The 20,263-nt window shown below is 49.8% G+C and overlaps 6 protein-coding genes across 6 annotated transcripts; 4 read left to right on the top strand and 2 right to left on the bottom strand.

The window, feature by feature from the left end:
* The first annotated feature begins 41 nt into the window (after positions 1-41).
* On the top strand, positions 42-4,251 carry BKA55DRAFT_349029 (uncharacterized protein). Its single transcript, XM_046185789.1, has 5 exons — positions 42-122; positions 180-290; positions 360-2,662; positions 2,718-3,424; positions 3,476-4,251. The coding sequence occupies exons 3-5, from the start codon at positions 474-476 to the stop codon at positions 4,201-4,203; spliced, it is 3,624 nt and encodes a 1,207-aa protein (XP_046050212.1). The 5' UTR covers positions 42-122; positions 180-290; positions 360-473; the 3' UTR covers positions 4,204-4,251.
* Positions 4,252-5,825: 1,574 nt separating this feature from the next.
* Positions 5,826-7,776, bottom strand: BKA55DRAFT_509346 (Cullin repeat-like-containing domain protein; the record flags this gene model as incomplete). Its single annotated transcript, XM_046187519.1, has 2 exons — positions 5,826-7,510; positions 7,563-7,776. 2 exons carry the CDS (start codon positions 7,774-7,776, stop codon positions 5,826-5,828), a joined length of 1,899 nt encoding a protein of 632 aa, XP_046050211.1.
* Positions 7,777-8,099: 323 nt separating this feature from the next.
* Positions 8,100-11,416, top strand: BKA55DRAFT_566637 (MCM2/3/5 family-domain-containing protein). Its single transcript, XM_046192658.1, has 3 exons — positions 8,100-8,329; positions 8,409-10,941; positions 10,996-11,416. The coding sequence occupies exons 1-3, from the start codon at positions 8,257-8,259 to the stop codon at positions 11,027-11,029; spliced, it is 2,640 nt and encodes an 879-aa protein (XP_046050210.1). The 5' UTR covers positions 8,100-8,256; the 3' UTR covers positions 11,030-11,416.
* Positions 11,417-11,975: 559 nt separating this feature from the next.
* BKA55DRAFT_510369 (Ribokinase-like protein) lies at positions 11,976-13,490 on the top strand (the record flags this gene model as incomplete). The annotated part of the gene is made up of 2 exons (XM_046187590.1): positions 11,976-12,270; positions 12,355-13,490. 2 exons carry the CDS (start codon positions 11,976-11,978, stop codon positions 13,488-13,490), a joined length of 1,431 nt encoding a protein of 476 aa, XP_046050209.1.
* A 714-nt stretch (positions 13,491-14,204) lies between these two features.
* On the top strand, positions 14,205-16,660 carry BKA55DRAFT_566629 (adenylate cyclase associated N terminal-domain-containing protein). The gene is made up of 6 exons (XM_046192657.1): positions 14,205-14,681; positions 14,747-15,035; positions 15,115-15,437; positions 15,487-15,680; positions 15,794-16,002; positions 16,053-16,660. The coding sequence occupies exons 1-6, from the start codon at positions 14,635-14,637 to the stop codon at positions 16,494-16,496; spliced, it is 1,506 nt and encodes a 501-aa protein (XP_046050208.1). The 5' UTR covers positions 14,205-14,634; the 3' UTR covers positions 16,497-16,660.
* On the bottom strand, positions 16,661-19,492 carry BKA55DRAFT_566628 (acyltransferase ChoActase/COT/CPT). The gene is made up of 4 exons (XM_046192656.1): positions 19,151-19,492; positions 18,795-18,852; positions 17,064-18,726; positions 16,661-17,006 (listed from the first exon to the last, which is right to left on the bottom strand). Exons 1-4 carry the CDS (start codon positions 19,217-19,219, stop codon positions 16,880-16,882), a joined length of 1,917 nt encoding a protein of 638 aa, XP_046050207.1. The 5' UTR covers positions 19,220-19,492; the 3' UTR covers positions 16,661-16,879.
* Between the last annotated feature and the right edge of the window lie 771 nt (positions 19,493-20,263).

The raw sequence follows: 20,263 nt of genomic DNA, 5'->3' as shown, positions 1-20,263 counted from the left end.
TGATATAGTGCTTTTTCTTGCTATCACTTGCATTGCCTAAGGAAGGGCGCCAAGATTTATGGACAGCCGAAAATGCCTTCAGTTCAATATTCTTCTTACTCACGCATAACAGTGTGTTTAAGGTGAGTCACACCGCAGGCTTGCTCCGCCACGGGTCAGTTTGAGCTTGATGATCCTAGAGTAGCAATGACAAACAGGCCGCAAATTGCCTGAAAGTTATGAGTCAGTTGCTATATAGCTGCATTACCTGTCAGCCTTGCGAAGGGAAAGTGAAGCATTAAAGAAGTGAGGTAAGTCTACTTTTTGTTGGCAACTTCATTGATAACAGTACTCACTACCTTACCCCTGGACGTTAGCAGGGTCCCCCACTACACGTCAAACCCAGCTTATCTTCTTTGGGACATAGCGCTTCCAGATCTCTTATCACTCAGCTCATATATAATTACCCGGAATCTGGAGAACCTTTTCAAGCTATGGAGAAGACAGAACAAACATCACTGTATGGGTTCGACTCTCATGAGACGGCCCTATGCGTTATCCCTCCTCGTGGACTTTGGCCATCAGTGGATCGCCTGAGAAGTCTTTATGATAAGGCGTATTCTGCTTGGCCTCCTCACGTTAATCTTATCTACCCATTTGTCCGGCCTGAAGTGCTGGGGAATGCAGCTCAAGCACTTGAAGGGCTCTTGATAGAAGATCGGCCTCGTCTTGCCCTCAACGTTGCTGACTGTTTCAAACATAAAAATCACAACACTATCTTTCTGGGTTCGAACTCAAATTCTACTACAACCGAGCTCTCAAAAGTCAGGGACATAATCTGCAATGCTCTTGGTCGTTCGCTCCGAGCTCAAAATGAAAGCTTCGTTCCTCATATGACCATCGGTCAGAGTGAAGACGCCGAGGCTGCACCCCATCACTTTCTCCTCGAAAAGGCCCGTCTCTTAGCACCGATAGGCTGGGAAGTGAAAGAAATTGCTATTCTTATACGCGACAGCGCACTTGCGCAAGGCGGAAGCGGACCACGGCCTATGAGGCTTTGGGGGACTCTAGGGCTTGAATCAGGAACCTTCAATCGGATAACACCGCCTCAAAGTTTTAATGATCATCTAGACGAAATGTCTAGTATTGCATTCCAACCATGCTATCACTCGATCCAGTCTTCGGGGGCCTGGGAAATGACTGAGCCGACAACCACTTCTCCGGATACCAACGAGGTCATCCTTGAACAATTGGTTGTTGCTTCTTATAATGTCTTGGCAGAGTTTGAGTGGCCTCCTCGATCATATCGGCATCCAGCCCTGGTGGAAAATTTGCTCTCAGCTCGTGCTGCTGCCGATATCGTTGTTCTCCAAGAAGTCACAGACCATTTTCTTCCTGACCTCCTCGCCAACAAGGATATACGTAGTCGCTATCCTTTCGTCACTCATGGACCCCCAGGTCAGTCCGGTATTGGGCCGCTGCCTAGCCTCCTGAACACCGTCGTCTTGAGTAGATTTGCGTTTGAATGGCACTATCTCCCATTCCATAGGAAGCACAAAGGCTGCACTGTAGCCCGGTTTCCCGGCATCGGCACACGAGGTATTGACGATGGGCAATTCAGACCTTGGATTCTTGTGGCGTGTCATCTGAGCCAAGGCCTTACTGACGGCGCCGTCGCCACCAAAAAGAAAGAAGTCCAGAAGATGCTCGATTATATGTCTGCCTCCTTTCCGCAACATCCATGCATCATTGCTGGGGACTTCAATCTTGCGACTTCAACTTACACCATCGATGCTGCCAAGAAGAAGCATGATGTTTCTCCCCAAACGGTTCGTCACTTGCGAGATATTGACCGGGCTATCTCAGATTCTGGCTTCTTAGATACTTGGCTGGCAACGAGACTGGAGTCAGGCGAATCTTCAGATATTGCCAACGACAAGAGGAACGTTCTAGACTCCTTCCAGGGAGAACAAGGCGCTACTTTTGACCCACTGACAAACACACTGGCGTCCGATCTTGTTGGCAATGGGTTGAACAACAGACCGCAGAGATACGACAAGATCCTGGTCAAGGCAAATGGCCACTATAACCCGCATGGTTTTAATATGTTTGGTCAGACAACTTTCGAGTCACCAGAGAGGGGTGGTGCTACATACGCCAGTGACCACTGGGGCATAAGATGCCTTCTGGTGAAGTCGTCACCTTCCGAGATGTCTCGATCTTGTGCCCCCGAGATGAAAATTGCACTTCAACGACCTCCTCCTGGCTTGGCTAACAGCGAGAGCTTGGAGCACTTCTTGGAAGATCTTGGATGCCTGCCGAATGAGCAGGAGAGGGCCGATCGGGTTGAAGCGATCAAGACCCTCGAAATGGTTCTCAAAGATGCTACATCCTCGATTCCAGAGAAGGATCCCCGATCTGGGCCTGCATTCATTGTGGTCCCAGTCGGCTCTTACGGCCTCGGCGTCTGGACGAGTTCTTCTGATATTGACTGCCTCTGCATTGGTCCATTCAGCTCAAAGACCTTCTTTGCATTGGCTATTCAAAGGTTGAAGCGAGCAACGGTCTTGGGCGTCAGAATCTTGCGACGAGTTAAAGCCAATTCAGGTAACATGCTGGAGTTAGAAGTCAATGGCATCAAAGTCGACCTCCAGTATTGTGCAGCTGCATCAATAACTGAAAGGTACTTCCGATTCATGTATATTTTCAACAGGGAAGCTGCTAACTGTCGAATCTAGATGGCCTGAAGTTATGAGGCGCCCAGCCAGCGACCCGGCGTTTGCTTTGTCTTTCCAGGCACTTGCTAAGCTTAAGCCTGTTCGGGACCTGTTTTACCTTCGCCGCTCACTTCCAGATATGGTCCAGTATCGGATGGCACACTTATTCATCAAGTCCTGGGCCCAGGCACGAGGTATTTATTCAGCAAAGTTTGGGTTTCTTGGTGGTATTCATATCAGCGTCCTCCTTGTGCCACTCTGTAAAGCACTGGCTTACGAGAATGAAACTGTAACCCCAGCCGACATTGTCGTCACATTCTTTCATCATTACTCGGAATTCGACTGGAAGAACTCGATGGTCTTTGATCCATTCTTTCATAAAGAACTGAGATACAACCGAACATTTCGAGAACCCCTCTGCTTGATCGGTTGGCATGCCCCAGCACTCAACACTGCCCCTGTCGCGTCTATCCCAACAGTGGCGACAATTGCTTCTGAGTTTGGTCGTGCCAAAAGCTTGCTATCAGCTGATGAATGTACGTGGGATAAGCTACTCGGTATTGAACCCGAGAGGGCTCTAGAATCAGTTCAAGCTCCAGCAGCTGCAGAGTTTTTGCTTGCGTTTAAAACATACATCAAAATTGATGCGCATTACTGGGGCCCGTCGCAAGAAAAGAGCGGCCGTTTCATCGGCTGGCTTGAGTCGCGCTGTGTTATGCTACTAGTTGGTAAGGACGTCCCTCTTCTTTGGCAGGATGTATTATGTTGACATTGTCTAGATATAAACAGAAAACTGAAGCACCTACTCGCACGCATCTGGCCATCTCGTTTCTTGGATGTGTCTGCTGGGGCAGAGACATCTGGCGCAGAATATCATGGTTGCTACCTCATTGGCCTTGCGTGGGACGATGACTCAAACAAAGAAGATGTTAAGGAGGCGGGTATGGCTATGCAGACAGTACTGCAGGACTTCGAAGCGAGGATTCGCCGAGACGAAAAGTACTATGACTCTCAGTTCTGCTGGATGAGTGCATCTGTCGCAAGGGCTCATGATCTTGGCGTATTGGAAGTTGATCAGAGTCTATGGGGAGAATATGGGGGTGAGACAGATGACGACGAATCCGATGAAGACCTCGACGAGGAGGAAGACTTCGACGATGCCGAGGAGGAATTAAAAGGGCGTAAGAGTACAGGGCCTGGGTCCCGAGCTGCGGTTGTGGGCAAGACACCAGGGCTGGGTAAATTTCGCACAGCTGCTGATGTGCTTAATCGACTTCGCTGGGACCCTAATTTCGATTCAGGCCACTACATCATTGGCTATGAAGACCGCTTTCTCGGAGCTCGTGAGAGGGCAGTGGAACATTGGAAGACCGAGCAGACTGATGAGGAGTTTATCCCGCAGCACCGTATACTTTACTTCAAACGGAGGGAGGACAATACCATTGTGTGGGAGCGACGGACGCGGATTGACGAGATCTTTGGCAGCGGTGTCAAGATTGATAGGTGAAGTCTATACATGACTTGTCATAATCGAAATAAGGGTCCTCAAATCACAGCAGAGATCGACACAGGAACATGGATCTGGTCTGACAGATAATTGGACTAGCGCGTGTGAAGTAAATTCGGTGTGCTGCGCAGCTGCGAGGCAGATGGATATGATGCATGTGCATGTGCTAGATTAGGTAAATTACTTATTAGACTATGTATATACATGTTGTGTCGACTGGCGACAAGCAACTTGCTCGTATTTAATATTGGGCACCACTGCATAGTAAGACCCGAGCGAGGGCCAAGAGTGGTATCCTGTCATTGTAAGGGACAGCATTAAGCATCATGGGATAGTGTGCGACAATCGTTTGCTATCACCCAATGACCTTGAGACTGAGCCTCAGCATCGCCTTTACGAGGCCAGGTGAATTACAATGCAGGAGTCTCCGAGGCCCAATACATATAGGAAATGCAATATTGGACGATGAGGATGAAAATGCCAGCCCACTTGTGGACTCTCCAAACGGGTTACCAGATGACAGCTGCCATCTGCTGGGAACTAGGATTCAAGTCCCAACTGGCGTGGCGCCAAATTCCAGGAGATTGGACTAACAGTTGCATCACATGCATGATGACGATGACCTCTATGGCTGGCCGTTGAAGGGCTGCTCTCATTCCCACCGTGACATGTGGTGAAGGAAGTATAAAACTGTACATGATGACGCGCTAGGTACGTGGGGGGTGGGACTGTTTCATGTTTCAATCCATCCATAGAAAGAAGGCAGTAAAACCCCCCTGCACATATCTCCGGTCCCTCCCACATACGAAGGTCACCTCGACTCGACTCGAATTGAAATCGCATCAGCCTCACTTTCGGGTCCACGGATAAGACCATTGTGGCATTGCTGGCTCAGACCCTTGAGGATGGATAGAGTATAAAGCTCCCAGAACCGTTGATCGGTTCTCCTTCAGGCCTTTGAAGCAAAAAGCACTCCATCTCAAGTTGAACAACATCGTCCCCCCCCCTCCCAACACGAGCCAAGTGACTGACACGAAACTCTCAAATACTCTCTCAACACCTTCACCATGACCGTTGTCGAATCTCAGTTGCCTGTCAACAGTTGCTGTACTGCCTGCTGTAAAGCAAACGATCTCGGAACTCACGACTACTGCGGCACATGTCCCAGGTGTCCCTCCTGATGACTCTGCAACCCGCCAGTCGCCTCTGTAACCTCAGCAAACAGCCAGAGGACTAAACGACATTTTTGGCCGCGTCGCTGTTCTCATATCACTCTTGCTCGACTCCTGATTTGCGTGGTGCGGCCCAGGGTCTTTGGGAATCGCTGGGACTTGAAGTTGGATTGAGGATGGCAGTAAACGAGGGGGAAAGATGGCCATAGCAGGTGAATAAATCCTTCAGGTTTCATACACTGTGCCTCGGGCAAGATCGGGGAAACCGGTTAGTTGGGTGGCTCAAGATGGTGAAAGATATTGATAATCATTTGGAACAAATCCTCGAACCAAGAGCGGGACTGCTGCTATACGTCGGCCAGCGGCAGAAGTCGTTCCATTTCTCATCGGCGTGTCCTCGTCCATAGTGCCTAAAGGTCCAGGCACGCAATTACCCCCCTTCCCCTATGCTCAGGAAGCCAAACTGGAAAATACAGCGGCGATGGAAGTCTTATCATATTTGACGTACTTGCCTTTGCCCTTATCGATTTCGTGATACCGGTCCCAAAACCGCTCGTAGAGAGGCTGCAATTTCTGGCGAATGTCCTCCCCAAACATTCGCCGGACTTCCCGCTCCATGCTGTATGATTTGTGTCGAGAAACCATGTCGTCAAATGCGCTGTTAAACTGCGTGAACTTCTCTTTGATTCTGTCTTTGTCTTTGCTTCCAAGCCCTTTGACGATCGAAGTAGAGTCGACAGGTCCAGAAGTTGGACGATGCGCACGATTAGTGTGCACGGTGTCGAACAGGTGAACGGAAAGGTCCTTGCATACATCCGTGTAAGCTGCCGTTGCCTTTTTGCGCCATTGCTCGAGAATGTCGAGTTTATTCTCAAGCAGCCCGCTAAGTTCCGAGCTCTGAACCATTCTTCCGATGATGACAACGCTATTGGCTAGAAATACTCCAGCAACAGCTCTGCTCTTCATGAGCACGCGCGACTTCTGGTCCAAGCCAGAAAGAAGCATTTCGATAGTATCAGTACAGTAATGCGAAAAGATCTCTTTGCCATCAGCTCCTATATCGAATGATGCTAGGCTGGGAATTGCATCGGTGGAGCGTCCGCTAGCCGCCGCGTTCGAGTTCCATCCACCGTCCCCTAACGATATCATTATGCTCGAGATAGGGCGTAGAAAGTGTACCATCGTCTGAAGGCGCTGCATTGTCTCCGAGACAAGGGATATTGGAGCGCCATCTGAGGGTAACATCTGTAGCATACTGATCTTGCGCCTGGTCTCGTCAAGGAGCTCCGCAAGGGACGACTTGGCGGTCTCTCGAACAGGCTTCAGGGCTGCAGCGAGTGCTCCTTTCAGTTCTCCAGTGCGTGTTTCGAGTTTCCCTGAAAGAGCCGAGATAATTTCGGTGATCTCATATGCCAGGTAACAGTCTGTGTTGAGGTGATTTTTGATATGAGCATTGAGTTCACGCAAAGTTCGGGCAAGCTCAGCCAACGCTGCCTGACAAGTTGACTGGAAGACCACGCCCCAATCCTCACGCGAGAAGACACTGCACACATTGTCGTATTCGGAGACAAAAAGACCCTCCATAGCTTGCGAATAGGTCCCTATACCGTTGGTCCCCGCACGGTAGACAGCATCTGGGCTCTTCTTCTTGGCGGTGTTGACACTTGCGGCAGCAAGGTTGGCCAAGGATGTTGAAAGGTATGGACCGCGTACCTCTGCATATATATGGGCGAGCTCAGAGGATCCACTGTGGTGACTCTCGATGACATATGAATAGACCAGACCAAGCCGAGCTATCTTGTCCTGGGGTAGTGTTGGGAAAGGTTTGTCTTTTGTGATAAAGTGTAACGGCTCGACGGATCGAGGAGTCTCTGCGCGCAGCAATGTTTCGAAATGGGTTTCCAGCTGACTGTTGCCTGACTTGATGAGTCGTGATAAATCGGCCATCGTCTGTTGGTTGGCGCGCAAGTTGGACGCTTTCATCTCGTTCAAGGCCTTGCCTAGACGTTTGATGGAAGCTAGGTAATTGGAGAGACCGGCCTTCTCGGGGCCGACTCGAATGATCTGCTCTTCATCATTTTTGCTATCTGCAGGTTGGCGCAATCGGTCGATAGCGGCCAAGACTGAATCGACGTCTATCCAGTGGTTAGCCGTCAGTATTGGCTGGACATGGACTTCGTTTCTTACTATTGCCCAATATCTGCAGTCGCCTGGTCTCTCCGTTCAGAGGTCCTGCAACATCTTGAACACTTTTCCCTGTCGACTCGAGTCGGTTGAGGCACGATTGGATCTTCTTGGTCAATTGCGTCGTCTTTTCGAGTCGCGAATTGAGGACGTCAACCTCAGCCCTTGCTTCCTCATCTAGAGCGGTATGCGCGTTGCCAGAGAGTCCGACCGACATTGTTCACGAATACCGGTGAATAGCATCCGTTCAGGTAGTGGGGTGGCCTATGTGTGGTAGTATAGGAAAGGCACTGTAGGGAGAGATCATTAAAGTTGAGAGTTATGAGTGCTCCGCGTGGAGGACCATGGGGATCCCAGCGTAAGGCAATGGCACAGGCTTGGCGTATACGGTACCTCCCTCTTGAGACCTGGAGGTCATTACGGGAACTGGCCTAGCTCCCTCAGGAAACGGGGTCCATTGTAGCCACACATCAGCCACCTCTGAAGACCAGGATCAGCTACCACTTTACGCGAAAGAAACGCGATATCTGGAAGGGAGCGCGGACAGGAGCAGCAATTTCGAGCAGCCCCCTAGCAACGCCCCGCCTGGTTTACTTTCACCCCTCGATCTGATTGCAGTACCCCAACCAGGTTCCCGTATCGGCATCACTTTTGACCAAGTCGCTCATTGTAACGATATCACAGAGCAAACGCCGACATGGATTCTTTTATGCTTCAAGACGAAGGCGTGCGCGACCGTATACGTCAAGCGGAAGAATTCCTTGACCCCAGTATGTCCACCGCCCACGCTCCAAAAAGAGTGGTCGTTGTTCAACAGTAAATTTGTGCATGGTTAACCCTTTCCTGCAGATGATCCTCAAGTCCGAAGTTATCGATCCGATATTATTCTTATGCTACAGAAGAACCAGCGTCGATTGACCGTTAACCTCGATCATGTGCGCAACCACAACCCGGACCTCGCACAGGGCCTGTTACAGCAACCCTTCGATTTCACTCTGGCGTTTGATCAGGCCCTGAAGAACATCGTCCAAACCATTCCGCAGGCGCGACCTGACCAGACCGCAAAAGACACCGTTTATTACTGTGCGTGGGCTGGCAGCTTTGGCTTGAACGCTTGCAACCCCCGTACATTATCGTCTCACCTCCTCAACTACATGGTCTCTATCGAGGGTATCGTGACTCGATGTTCTCTCATCCGACCCAAGGTCGTGAAGAGTGTTCACTACAATGAAAAGAAAGACATGTTTCATTTTCGCGAGTACCAGGATCAGACCATGACCAACGGCGTTACCACTTCGAGCGTCTACCCTCGCGAGGACGACGATGGTAACCCGCTTATTACAGAATATGGCTTCTGCACATACCGAGATCATCAGACCATCTCTATCCAGGAAATGCCCGAGCGAGCACCTGCGGGACAGCTTCCTCGTGGAGTGGACGCCATTCTTGACGACGACCTTGTCGATAGTGTGAAGCCCGGCGACCGAGTGCAGCTCGTCGGCATTTATCGAACGCTAGGCAATCGCAATACCAATCACAACAGTGCTCTCTTCAAAACGATGATCCTGACGAACAATGTTGTTTTATTGTCTTCAAAGTCTGGAGGTGGTGTGGCGACTGCAACCATTACCGATACCGACATTCGTAACATCAACAAGGTGGCCAAGAAGAAGAATCTTCTTGAGCTGCTCTCGCAATCGCTTGCCCCCAGTATTTACGGTCACGACTATGTGAAGAAGGCCATATTACTCATGCTTCTGGGTGGTATGGAGAAGAATCTCGAGAATGGAACACATCTGCGTGGAGATATCAACATTCTGATGGTCGGTGACCCGTCCACTGCCAAATCTCAGCTGCTACGCTTCGTCCTCAATACTGCACCGCTCGCGATTGCAACAACGGGCCGTGGCTCCTCGGGTGTTGGTCTCACTGCAGCAGTAACTTCGGATAAGGAGACGGGTGAGCGCCGGCTCGAGGCCGGTGCCATGGTCATGGCTGATCGTGGTGTCGTTTGTATCGATGAATTCGATAAGATGTCAGACGTGGACAGAGTTGCAATCCACGAAGTTATGGAACAGCAGACTGTTACTATCGCAAAAGCGGGTATTCACACATCGCTGAATGCTCGCTGTAGTGTTGTTGCTGCTGCTAATCCTATTTTTGGTCAATATGACCCCCACAAGGATCCTCACAAGAACATCGCACTGCCTGACTCTCTGCTCTCACGTTTCGATTTACTGTTTGTCGTCACAGATGACATCGAGGATACGCGCGATCGACATGTGTCAGAACACGTCCTTCGTATGCACCGATATCGTCAGCCAGGAACAGAAGAAGGCGCTCCCGTACGTGAGCAAGGTGGTCAGTCCCTAGGGGTCTCAGCTTCAAATCAGACTGAGTCCCAGGGGCCAACTGAAGTCTACCAAAAGTATGATGCAATGCTACATTCTGGTGTTACTATCACATCTGGTCGAGGCTCAAACAAGAAGCCCGAAATTCTTAGCATCCCATTCATGAAGAAGTACATCCAATATGCCAAGACAAGAATCAAGCCCATTCTGACACAAGAGGCTTCTGATCGCATCGCTGATATCTATGTCGGTTTACGGAACGACGAGATGGAGGGCAACCAGCGAAGGACCAGTCCTTTGACCGTCCGTACTCTGGAAACCATCATTCGTCTTGCCACAGCACATGCCAAATCTCGCCTGTCGAACAGGGTGGAGGAGCGTGATGCGGCTGCTGCAGAGGGTATCCTACGCTTCGCCCTTTTCAAGGAAGTTGTTGAAGAATCACGGAAGAAGCGGAGAAAGACTCAAACGGTTGATTTCGCATCATCTAGCGACGAGAGTTCCAGTGATGACGAAGACGAAGACGGGGACGTTGCCAATGCCGCACAATCAAACAGGTCGACTTCGAGGGCTACTCGCAACAGCAGTCGTCTCCAAGCGAGAGAAGCCAGTGACACTACCCGGTCCAGCAGAGAACCCGATGTTCCTGAGGATGACTCGCAAAGCACATTGCGACGATCTAGCCGGCGAACACAAGACCAGTCACAATCGCAGACCTCATTTGCGTCGTCAATGCCTGCCTCTCAGCTGCCATCCTCGAACCAGCAGGAGTCGCAGGATGGCGACGATGACCTTGCCAGCGGTGCTGCTGCACTGGCAATTGACGATACTCCCATCAGCTCTGAGCGACTGACAACCTTCCGAACAGCCCTTGGTCAGCTTCTGAACACAGACCTGTTTGAAGATGACGCGGCCGAGTTGGACGCAGTTGTGGAGGCAGTCAATAAAAAGATTGGGAACCGTCGCGATGCATTCGATAAAGGAGAGGCCACAAAGGCGCTACAGAAGATGGGAGAGGCAAACCAGATTATGTAAGTCTCTTTGTTGCAACTGTTCACGCGTTGACTTACTAACATCCATTCCAGGTTCACAGAGGGAGATCTCGTGTACAAGATTTAAAGATCGTAGCGTGTTGGCAATACCAGGCGATCGACTGGCGTTGGGGAGAATTTTTAGTGCATCTATCGGTAGGGTTGATACTGTTATGAAGTTGATAACGACATGGATAACACGGGGTTGGTCAAGTTAAGGTATGTAGTTAATGATTGATGCCAGGTGAATTGGAATTCCGCAAGGGCCTGTGACGGCCTCTTTCAACAACTGAGACTTTGATTCTGGGAGTTGTGACCAACTACCTACCTAAAGGACATGATGAGTCTAAGAAAAGGTCAGGAATAAGAGAAACTCAACCTTTTCCGCTGGTATTGAACCAAGTGTCAATTGCTCAAGATGTGACAAACAAAGCGTCTTTGATTATATTTTTGATCTGTAGCCACAAGTTCTGACGACATGGAATGGATATCTTCTGTTCACTAACAAGAGGATACCTTCTGTACCTGCCTTACGTGTACCAACCTGGGCAGCAGTTTCCGACGTGCCCAACCCACCACGGACACCGCCTAAACCAAAGTCACTTGGAATCGCTCACTCACCCATTCTTTTGAAAGTCGACATCTCTCTCTCTCGGCAACTCTGGTCTACACAACAATTCTATAACTGATTCAATGTTTGTATTAGAGTCACGGTAGTTAATTGCCAGCAAGGAACTGACCCTGGTAGCGTCTGCATCCCTGTTTTTTACGATCCGATTCGCTTCCATACTCAACACCCTGACCGCAAACTCCACCAACCGTTGAATATTTCTATTCCCGACCAGTCTATGAGCTGAGACTGCACAGTTTTTCTGTGGAAAAGACGTTTGGTTATCGAATAGCCAGTTTCTTCGCAACGAATCGTTACCAGTTCCAACGCCTGTCTCATCCTGTCACGCAACTGGTCATTGCTGTTTTTTTGTCTACTTATCTCACCGTCGATATCAGGCGAGAAGCCATATCTCACAAACATCATGGCTGATGTAGCCGAAACTCCAAAAACTGAGCTGCCTACTGATAGCAAGGAGGCTATTGTTGTAGAGGAAGAGAAAAATATAGACCAAACGAAATCCGAAGATGCAGAGGAACACAAAAACGGGGATGTAGGTGCACCAGGCACTGAGCCAGAAGCAGAGGCAGAGGCAGAACCACCAGCAGATAAAACCCCAGAGCATCCACCGTTGGCCATAATTGAGGGCAAGACCAGCGACCCATCAGGCGAAGAAGCTGTTCCAATCGATTTTGTCACGATGGGCATGTTTATAATTGGTGAGAAGACTCATTAACCTAGCCAATGCCCTTTTCTATAAAATTGTTGCGTTACTCGGAATAGACACTAACTTGACTGGAAAGATGATATCGACTTCATTCCACCAACTCCGCCTGTCAAGGACATCCTTGGTGGCGCTGGCACCTACTCGGCCCTTGGAGCTCGCCTGTTCTCACCCCCACCCAAATCTGCTTCAGTTGGCTGGATTGTCGATCAGGGCTCAGATTTCCCGCCTTCTCTCTCTACGCTCATCGATAGCTGGTCCACCTCGGCTCTGTTCCGTCATGACGGGCTTCGGTTGACCACGCGAGGGTGGAATGGCTATGAAGGCACTGCCGAGAAGCGAGCTTTCAAATACCTGACGCCAAAGAAGCGCTTGACTGCTCAGGATCTTACACCAGCGCTGCTTAAATCACGATCATTCCATCTGATATGCTCCCCAAATCGATGTAGGGATCTTGTCTCCGAGATTACCTCACTTCGAAAGAAGGTCGTCCCCCCTGAGGCATATACCAAACCCATCTTCATTTGGGAGCCTGTGCCGGACCTGTGTACCCCTGACGAGTTGCTCAACTGTACCAACTGCTTACCTCTTGTCGATATCTGTAGCCCGAACCATGCAGAACTGGCTGGGTTCATGGGTGACAATGGTCTTGATCCAGAAACAGGTGAGATTTCTACTATTGCTGTAGAACGAGCCTGCGAGCAGCTCCTCGCAAGCATGCCTTTGCAGTCATTCTCTCTTGTTATCCGTGCTGGCGAGAAGGGATGCTACATCGCGAAGAATGGAGGAAGAAAGCGAGGCCGTGACCCCAAGACGACCAAGCGACGAAAGAAAGATTATGTTAGGGGTGGCCTTCAGCCAGATACGGATATGGAGGCTTTGTTTGCCGGCCTTCTCCAGGATGCCGATGGCATTGTGGCTCGCGAAGAAATCGAGGTTGATCCTGGTGTCGAGAAATGGGTTCCTGCCTATCACACTGACCCGTCCAAGGTGGTTGATCCTACGGGTGGTGGAAATACCTTCTTAGGCGGCCTCGGTGTGGCACTGGCTCGAGGCGAGAGTCTCGAGGATGCTGTAGCCTGGGGCACTGTTGCCGCAAGCTTCGCCATTGAGCAGGTCGGTGTTCCAACGATTGGTAGAGATGCAGAAGGCCGCGAGGCTTGGAACGGACATAATGTTGAGGACCGACTACGCGAATTTCGCAAACGTCTATGAATGAAATGAAACATTGGATATATTATATTATATGATGGATTACAGGAATTTTAGAATAATAAGAATAAAGAAGATTTGTTATTTTTAGCTCGAATCAGTAAGCCAGTTCCCATACAATTCTGTAAAGGTAGATGTTTGGGTTTGAGACTATCATAGCTCCAGTCTCTAGGTATTCAGAAACTATTGGTTCCATTGGCTTGGGGAGCAGATACAAGTGTCTTGTCGACAGGGAACTGTAAGGTAGTTTTCTAGAGAAGCGTATCTCGGGACTTTCAGCTAATTCGTGAATACTGATCATTGTGTTCATTTCTGCCTAAAGTGCCCGTGTATACTACGTAGTAGAAGGCCATCTCGAAATTCAAAATGAACATATAAAGAACCTATATGCCCACGTGGCGTTCAATGAATGAATGCCCCAGAAAGTATGGATTAGATTGGATTGGATGATGCAGTGATCAGTCGGCGCTTGATTGCCCGGTTCCGGCGTTGATGGAATGCCTCCTAACGTCTTATATGAACAGAGCAAGCTGTTGCGATCCTTACCCACCTTGGGAGGTGCTCAAGTCTTGCCATACTCCTCTAGGTTAGTCAGTCTTTAAAGCTTGGCCCATTTCTTTAGTATACTTAGACAGTACCAACCACTACGGCACTGTAATACGCTAGCATAAAGTACACTCGTCGTAAATTACGTACTGTTCCCCTGTCCCTGGAATAGTCATCCCTATTTGGATCTTGAACCTCCTGGACCGAGCTCCAATCACCTCACCTCGTCTCATCAATATCTACCTATGCAATTGTCTGTCTGTATTAACTCTCTCTTAGTTTGCATACCTAGCGAAAAAAAAGAAAAGAAAAGAAAAGAAAAAACAGCATTGAGTCAGTCAATCACTAAGCTTGCTGTCTTTTTCTTCGATTTCTGCTTGGCATTAGCTACCTACGACCTATGACTTGAAAGCTACTCGCTGTCCTGTCTTGCGCAACCCACCAAAGCAACTATCCTGTTGCCTGAACACGTCGCTGCCGCCCGATCAACTATTTTTTTTTTTAGGGGGCCCAGGCATATCTTCAGCTTCGATCATATCTAGCGGAACGCTTTCACGTCGTCGCTTCACCCAAATAACAACGCAACAGGCGATTATCCATCATGGCTGCTAACAGTCAGATGCACAACCTAACTACGCTTATCAAGAGGTAAGCTCTTTACGCTTGATGGGTTGTCAATTCCATAAGCGCAGACGCTGATAGCAATCATTCAGGCTTGAGGCTGCAACTTCACGCCTCGAGGATATCGCTTCTTCAACCGAGCCTCCTGCCGATGGCGCTGTTCTCAATCAGGCGATACCTTCACCTCCGAACCCCTCCTTAGCCGCTCCTCCTCCTCTAGCTGCTCCCGATTCCAAGGCCACTACTCCCGCTGCCGCGAAGCCCGAACCTGCCGCTGAGCCGCTGCCTGAATCTATCGAGGAATTCGATGCTTTCCTGAACACTTCCGTCGACAAATATGTGAAGCTGAGCCATCAGCTTGGAGGATTGGTCGCTGAGCAGGTACGCGCAACTATCTGAAAGATTATGAATGGATGCAGAAACTTCCATGAGGCAGGGGCTGATCAGCGTATAATATTAGGCTTCGCTCGTCAAGTCTGGCTTCCAGGAGCAGCGCAAATTTCTCTTGATTTCCACAAAGGCAAAGAAGCCCAACCTCTCCGGGCCTGATCTACCAGTATATGAGAGCCTTATCAAACCCATCAACGAGGCACTCATGGCTGTTACCGAGCTCAAAGACGCCAACCGCCCTAGCCCCATGTACACGCAACTCAGCACTGTCTCCGATGGTATCATGGTTCTCGCATGGGTTACCATTGACACTCGCCCCTATAAGCACGTGGACGAGTGCCTTGGCTCGGCTCAATTCTTCGGTAACAGAGTTCTGAAGGAGCAGAAGGATAAGTAAGTCAGCCTCTTGGGTTAAACGGATCATCTTTAACCAGATTATCAGGGATCCCAAGCAGATCGAATGGGTTCAGAGCTTCTATCAGATGTTCCGCGATCTTGCCGACTATGTCAAGCAATACTTCCCAACGGGTATTCCATGGAACCCCAATGGCCAGCCTGCTCAGGAAGTTCTTAAGTCATTGTCTGCTGGTTCTGCGCCGGCTTCCGCCCCCCCTGCCCCGGCACCTGCTGCTGGTGGTGCTCCTCCACCACCCCCCCCCCTCCTCCTGGCCCTCCCCCTGTCCTTGATATCAAGACTGACGATGCTCCTGCGCCTGCATCATCTGGTGGTTTCGGGGCTGTCTTCTCAGAGCTTAACAAGGGCGATGCTGTTACCAAGGGTCTGCGTAAAGTCGACAAGTCCGAAATGACGCACAAGAACCCTTCTCTTCGCAGTGGCTCAACGGTTTCAAGTGGCCAGAGGGGTAAGAGCCCTGCTCCTGGCAAGAAGCCTAAGCCCGAGAGTATGCGTATCAAGAAGCCAGCCAAGAAGGAACTCGAGGGCAACAAGTGGACTATTGTATGTTTTATTCGCGAGAAGTATTGTAGCATGTTGTTAACTTTTATCAGGAAAACTACGAGAAGGAGGCCGAGCCAATTGAGATTGAGGCTTCACTTACACATTCGGTTCTCATCAGCCGTTGCAACAACACCACTATCATTGTCAGGGGCAAGGCCAACCAGGTCACTGTTGAGAATTCCACTCGCCTGTCCTTGATCGTTGATACCCTTGTTTCGACAGTCGATGTTGTCAAAGCCAACAACTTTGCTCTTCAGGTCATGGGCACTATCCCAACCGTCATGCTGGATCAGGTTGACAGTGCCCAGATCTACTTCAGCAAAGAGAGCATAGGAACCAAAGTTTTCACTAGCAAATCAGCGGGCGTCAACCTCAACGTTATTTCTGGCGAAGATGATGACTACAAGGAGGTGCCTCTGCCTTCGCAAATCTGCTCTTATTACGACGAGTCTAAGGGAGACTTGGTCAACGAAATTGTGGCCCATGCCGGCTAAAGCAGGTGGTATATACCTTGGATCCGCATATGTAGGAGTAGGATAGGATATCGAGACAGATCTTTCTGTCGTGTAGCTATTTGGGCCCGCATCACATGTATCTAGACGTGTAATGGCAACACTGGGGGTGGCGGGCGCCTCTTTTTAGAATTTTGGAACTTTTATCCGTCATTGGTTTGCGTGTGTAATCTATGCTGCCTTTGCTAAAAAAACATGTCGCTCTAATATCTAGTGCCATCTATATGGCATCGCACAAAAAGACGGTCAAGTCTAGAGTACATTGTCCAACAAGTAAAAACGCCGTTGATCTAAACCGCGACAGTATGCCAATCCATTCAACAGCACAAGACTCCTTCCACCTGAGAAATATGTTGTGTGTATATTTACAGTTTAGCCTTGGGGGGCTCGAGAGTAGGTGTGAGTAGCTCACGCATATCGTTAGCTGCCTCGTTGAGGTAGTAGCTCATGCGGTCGCTGCCCAGGCCCTTAGAAACGACATTGAAGTTGAGACTATCGCGACGTTAGTAGCGTTCTTTCTCTATTGAGATTTTGGGTTGCAATACATACCTGTTCTCGTTGATCATATAGGCAATACCGAAACCAGCGTCGATGACCTGGCTCCAGCCGTAACCGTTGAAGAACTCAGAGCTGAGCTGAGAGGTGGACAAGTGCCATGAGCTAGAGTAGCTGTACGCGGGATCCTGGTAGATTGCAGGAACCTCTTGGCCAGGCTCCAGAAGCTTCTTGAGACCGAAAAGATGTCGATCAACTCCCTTACCATCAGAAGCGGCGGTGATATATTCAACGTGGGCATTGATGGCTTTGCGGAAGAGATCCACGCGTGTCTTGTCGTCAACGGAGGAATCAGACATGGACTTGACCCAAGCAACGGAGTCGTCAGAGACAGTTCGGCAAGTCTCAGTACGTCCGAGTTGGAAGCGTCGGGTAGCAGCAGACTCATAAGTAGGTCGACTCTTGCCATACATCTTGTAGTAGGCGAGCTGGATAATCATCTGAACATAAGCATCGGGAGAGCACTTGAACTTCTTGATGAGGCCCTTTCCGTAACCCTGATAGGCCTGAACGGCAAGTTGGTGCTTGCTAATGACATCATTGAAGTCCTGGGTTGCACGATCAATCTCACTCTGGACTTCTTTTGTGATATCGAACTTGACGACTTGTGGTTCAGGCAAGTTGGACCGGATGCTGGGATCAGAGAAATCAAGCTTATTTCCAAAGATGAGGTCGTTGACATAGTCGTTGAGGCGATGAGTGGGAGTACCGTCCATCATGGAGTGCTCACCCATGAAGCCGGAAGTACCATTATCGTTGACAATGAACTGCAGAGGCTTGTCGTACCAGCGGTTGGCGCCATCACCGTGCCAGTACTGGTGAGCACGCTCCTCGAGTGTGACTGGCGCCGCATCATCGAGGCAAACCACGAAAGAGGACGACTCAATGGCCTCCAGAGCGTCCTTGTTCTTGGGGCTAGCCTTGAGCAAGATGTCACGGGCATCAGTCCAGACATCTCTGTTCTCTGAAGTGAGAGCGCCAACAGCAGGAACGCGTTGCGCAAGCTCATAGACACGCTTGAATTGTTGCTCAAGCTCTGAAGTGTTGAGCTGCTTTCCATTAACCTCGTGTTGGATCTTGAAGAACTGGTTCTTGCGAATAGCAATAATGTGTTTGTTTTGTTCAGGCGAGAACTTGACAGGGTAGTCGGCTGGCTTAGCCGCAACACGGGAAACGTTAAACATCCACTTGTAGCTGTCCATGCAGATGGGCAACTTCTTCATGTACTCTGGCTCGAGGGTGCCGGCGTCAACCTGCTTCTTGAACTCGAGGGCAGAGGTTGTGATTGCAGCAGCTCGCTTTGCGGGGTCTCTTCTTCGTCGGTCGTCCCGGTGAGAGTAGAAGTAGCTGACGTAGGGGACGACAGGATCGCGGTATGAGAGATAGGCTGCATCGTTCCACCACTCGTAAATCCAGTTCTTGGTGTTGGGGTCCTCGCGCTTGGCTACCAACTTCTCCTGAAGCTTGGAGCCTACACCACCAGGGCGCACAAACTCCTCGACGGCCTTCTTGCTGGCCTCGTACTCGCTGGCAGATAGTAAGGGGTGGAGTGACTTGAGATAACGCTTCGCAGTCTCTTCGAGTGTTGGGACGGGCAATCGAGGGAGAGAGTCTTGCCATCGCAGCATGGGTCCCTTGGAGTGGTTCTCAACATAGCCTGCTCGTAATCCGTATCAGCATGTTGGATCCGAGTATTTCAGGTTCAAATGGGGGGTTAGCGCATACCTGAGGAGGCGGCGGAGCTGTTGGCTCGCTTGGTGGGTGCCATGATGAGAGTTCGCGCCTGTTTATCAAATTGTCAGATACTTTTGTCATCCAGAGCAGACGAGTTGCATGGTGAAATGGGTGAAAACGATCGACTCGTCTATCATGGATCCGGGCAGGTGGAGCATTCAATCACAAACAATCCTAAGACCCTAGTTCCTGTCGCCCGCCAATGACTCGGCACCCATCCATCAGTGAGAGATAGAGAATAGCCGATCGATTGATGGCCATGCCTTTCTCTTTGTCTACCACATGGGAAGATGCCTCACACAAGGGCAAAGGTGTAGGTAGTTGTCATGATAATCGGGTTGACTTACAGCGCGTGTCTTGGTGAAGTTACGGAAGCTGTTCCTAAGGGCGGGCGAGCGGGCTGAAGTCAACAACATGGCCAACGCGAAAGACAAACGATCAGAGAAGAGTAGGAAACGTCGAGACGGGAATCGAAAGAGTTGGGGTAGATATGTATGCGCCAAATGTTGTCGGGCCTCTATATTAGAATAGTAACAGTGCCGGTTTCGCACACGACGCTTATTGCTCTGGCCTCGGCTCAGAAGACGGCAGGCTTCCAGAATGGAGTCGATTGCCCAGTAGAGTAGAGTAGAGTAGAGTAGGGACAAGGGTCACAGACACAACGATATCAGACCAGCGCGAGACTTGTTATGGAGTAGCTGACAGCCAAATACTACGTTTGCTTGTGACCGAGACGTCACCCGGGCCCCTCAAAAGCCTTGGGCCGAGGTACGAACTTTCAAGGGCCGACGGGACTGGGGCAAGGGACACAGTTTCCAGCCAATCATGTATTTCTTAGACGCCTGTCTAGATCCACCGTCTCCGAGGCAATCATTTGAGCCTCTTCTGGGGAAATAGTTACTCCAATCTGACCCTGTTTCAACTACAAGGGTTGGAGAAAGTCGAAGCATTTTCTAATCAAAGTCGGCTTAATCTGCTCTTTTTAAATGCTCACATGCCTCCGGTCATTCTTCACAAGTAATCCACCGATTTACACTACTTCGCCATAATAAGAACCAACGCCAAAGCCTCACTCTTCCCCAGTTTTCCTTATTCGTGGGGAAGTGGAGAGCTCATCTCCATTTGATGTTGCTTTGTTCCCTTGGCCCATTGTCATCTTCCAAGCCCTCAAATCGTCGTACGGAATCCTGTGAACTTCGTCTCTTACACTGTATATACTGTCTCTTCCCCGTTGGCCCGATGATGGATGTGATTTGGCACACACAAGATGAACTACCTTAATCAATTAGACTTGACTCCTAATACTTTCTGTACTCGCATTGCAAAAACTGCAGAACTCAACATACATAGTACAATCTGACAGTCATGGATTACACAATAAGAGAAATCGATAGCAGAGAGCATAGCAGCTAACATAAAACATTCCAATTCGCCAATTTACAACCCAGCCGTTCATTGAC

This window comes from Fusarium redolens (assembly GCF_020744475.1).
Source record: "Fusarium redolens strain MPI-CAGE-AT-0023 chromosome Unknown BKA55scaffold_7, whole genome shotgun sequence".
NCBI classification, from domain to species: Eukaryota; Fungi; Ascomycota; class Sordariomycetes; order Hypocreales; family Nectriaceae; genus Fusarium; species Fusarium redolens.
Note: the sequence above shows the minus strand (reverse complement) of the source record. Positions and strands in the feature narration are given on the sequence as shown.

What these genes read in the sequence shown, in the direction of transcription:
- BKA55DRAFT_349029 (XM_046185789.1), top strand. Translation starts at nt 474, where the DNA reads ATGGAGAAGACAGAACAAACATCACTGTATGGGTTCGACTCTCATGAG. An exon ending in GCTGCATCAATAACTGAAAG is followed by an intron (nt 2,663 to 2,717) that starts GTACTTCCGATT and finishes TGTCGAATCTAG; the next exon opens with ATGGCCTGAAGTTATGAGGC. An exon ending in CTGTGTTATGCTACTAGTTG is followed by an intron (nt 3,425 to 3,475) that starts GTAAGGACGTCC and finishes GACATTGTCTAG; the next exon opens with ATATAAACAGAAAACTGAAG.
- BKA55DRAFT_566637 (XM_046192658.1), top strand. Translation starts at nt 8,257, where the DNA reads ATGGATTCTTTTATGCTTCAAGACGAAGGCGTGCGCGACCGTATACGT. An exon ending in GGAAGAATTCCTTGACCCCA is followed by an intron (nt 8,330 to 8,408) that starts GTATGTCCACCG and finishes CCTTTCCTGCAG; the next exon opens with ATGATCCTCAAGTCCGAAGT. An exon ending in GGAGAGGCAAACCAGATTAT is followed by an intron (nt 10,942 to 10,995) that starts GTAAGTCTCTTT and finishes CATCCATTCCAG; the next exon opens with GTTCACAGAGGGAGATCTCG.
- BKA55DRAFT_566629 (XM_046192657.1), top strand. Translation starts at nt 14,635, where the DNA reads ATGGCTGCTAACAGTCAGATGCACAACCTAACTACGCTTATCAAGAG. An exon ending in GAGGATTGGTCGCTGAGCAG is followed by an intron (nt 15,036 to 15,114) that starts GTACGCGCAACT and finishes GTATAATATTAG; the next exon opens with GCTTCGCTCGTCAAGTCTGG. An exon ending in CTGAAGGAGCAGAAGGATAA is followed by an intron (nt 15,438 to 15,486) that starts GTAAGTCAGCCT and finishes CCAGATTATCAG; the next exon opens with GGATCCCAAGCAGATCGAAT.
- BKA55DRAFT_566628 (XM_046192656.1), bottom strand. Translation starts at nt 19,219, where the DNA reads ATGTTGTTGACTTCAGCCCGCTCGCCCGCCCTTAGGAACAGCTTCCGT. An exon ending in ACTTCACCAAGACACGCGCT is followed by an intron (nt 18,853 to 19,150) that starts GTAAGTCAACCC and finishes TTTGATAAACAG; the next exon opens with GCGCGAACTCTCATCATGGC. An exon ending in TATATGATCAACGAGAACAG is followed by an intron (nt 17,007 to 17,063) that starts GTATGTATTGCA and finishes ACGTCGCGATAG; the next exon opens with TCTCAACTTCAATGTCGTTT.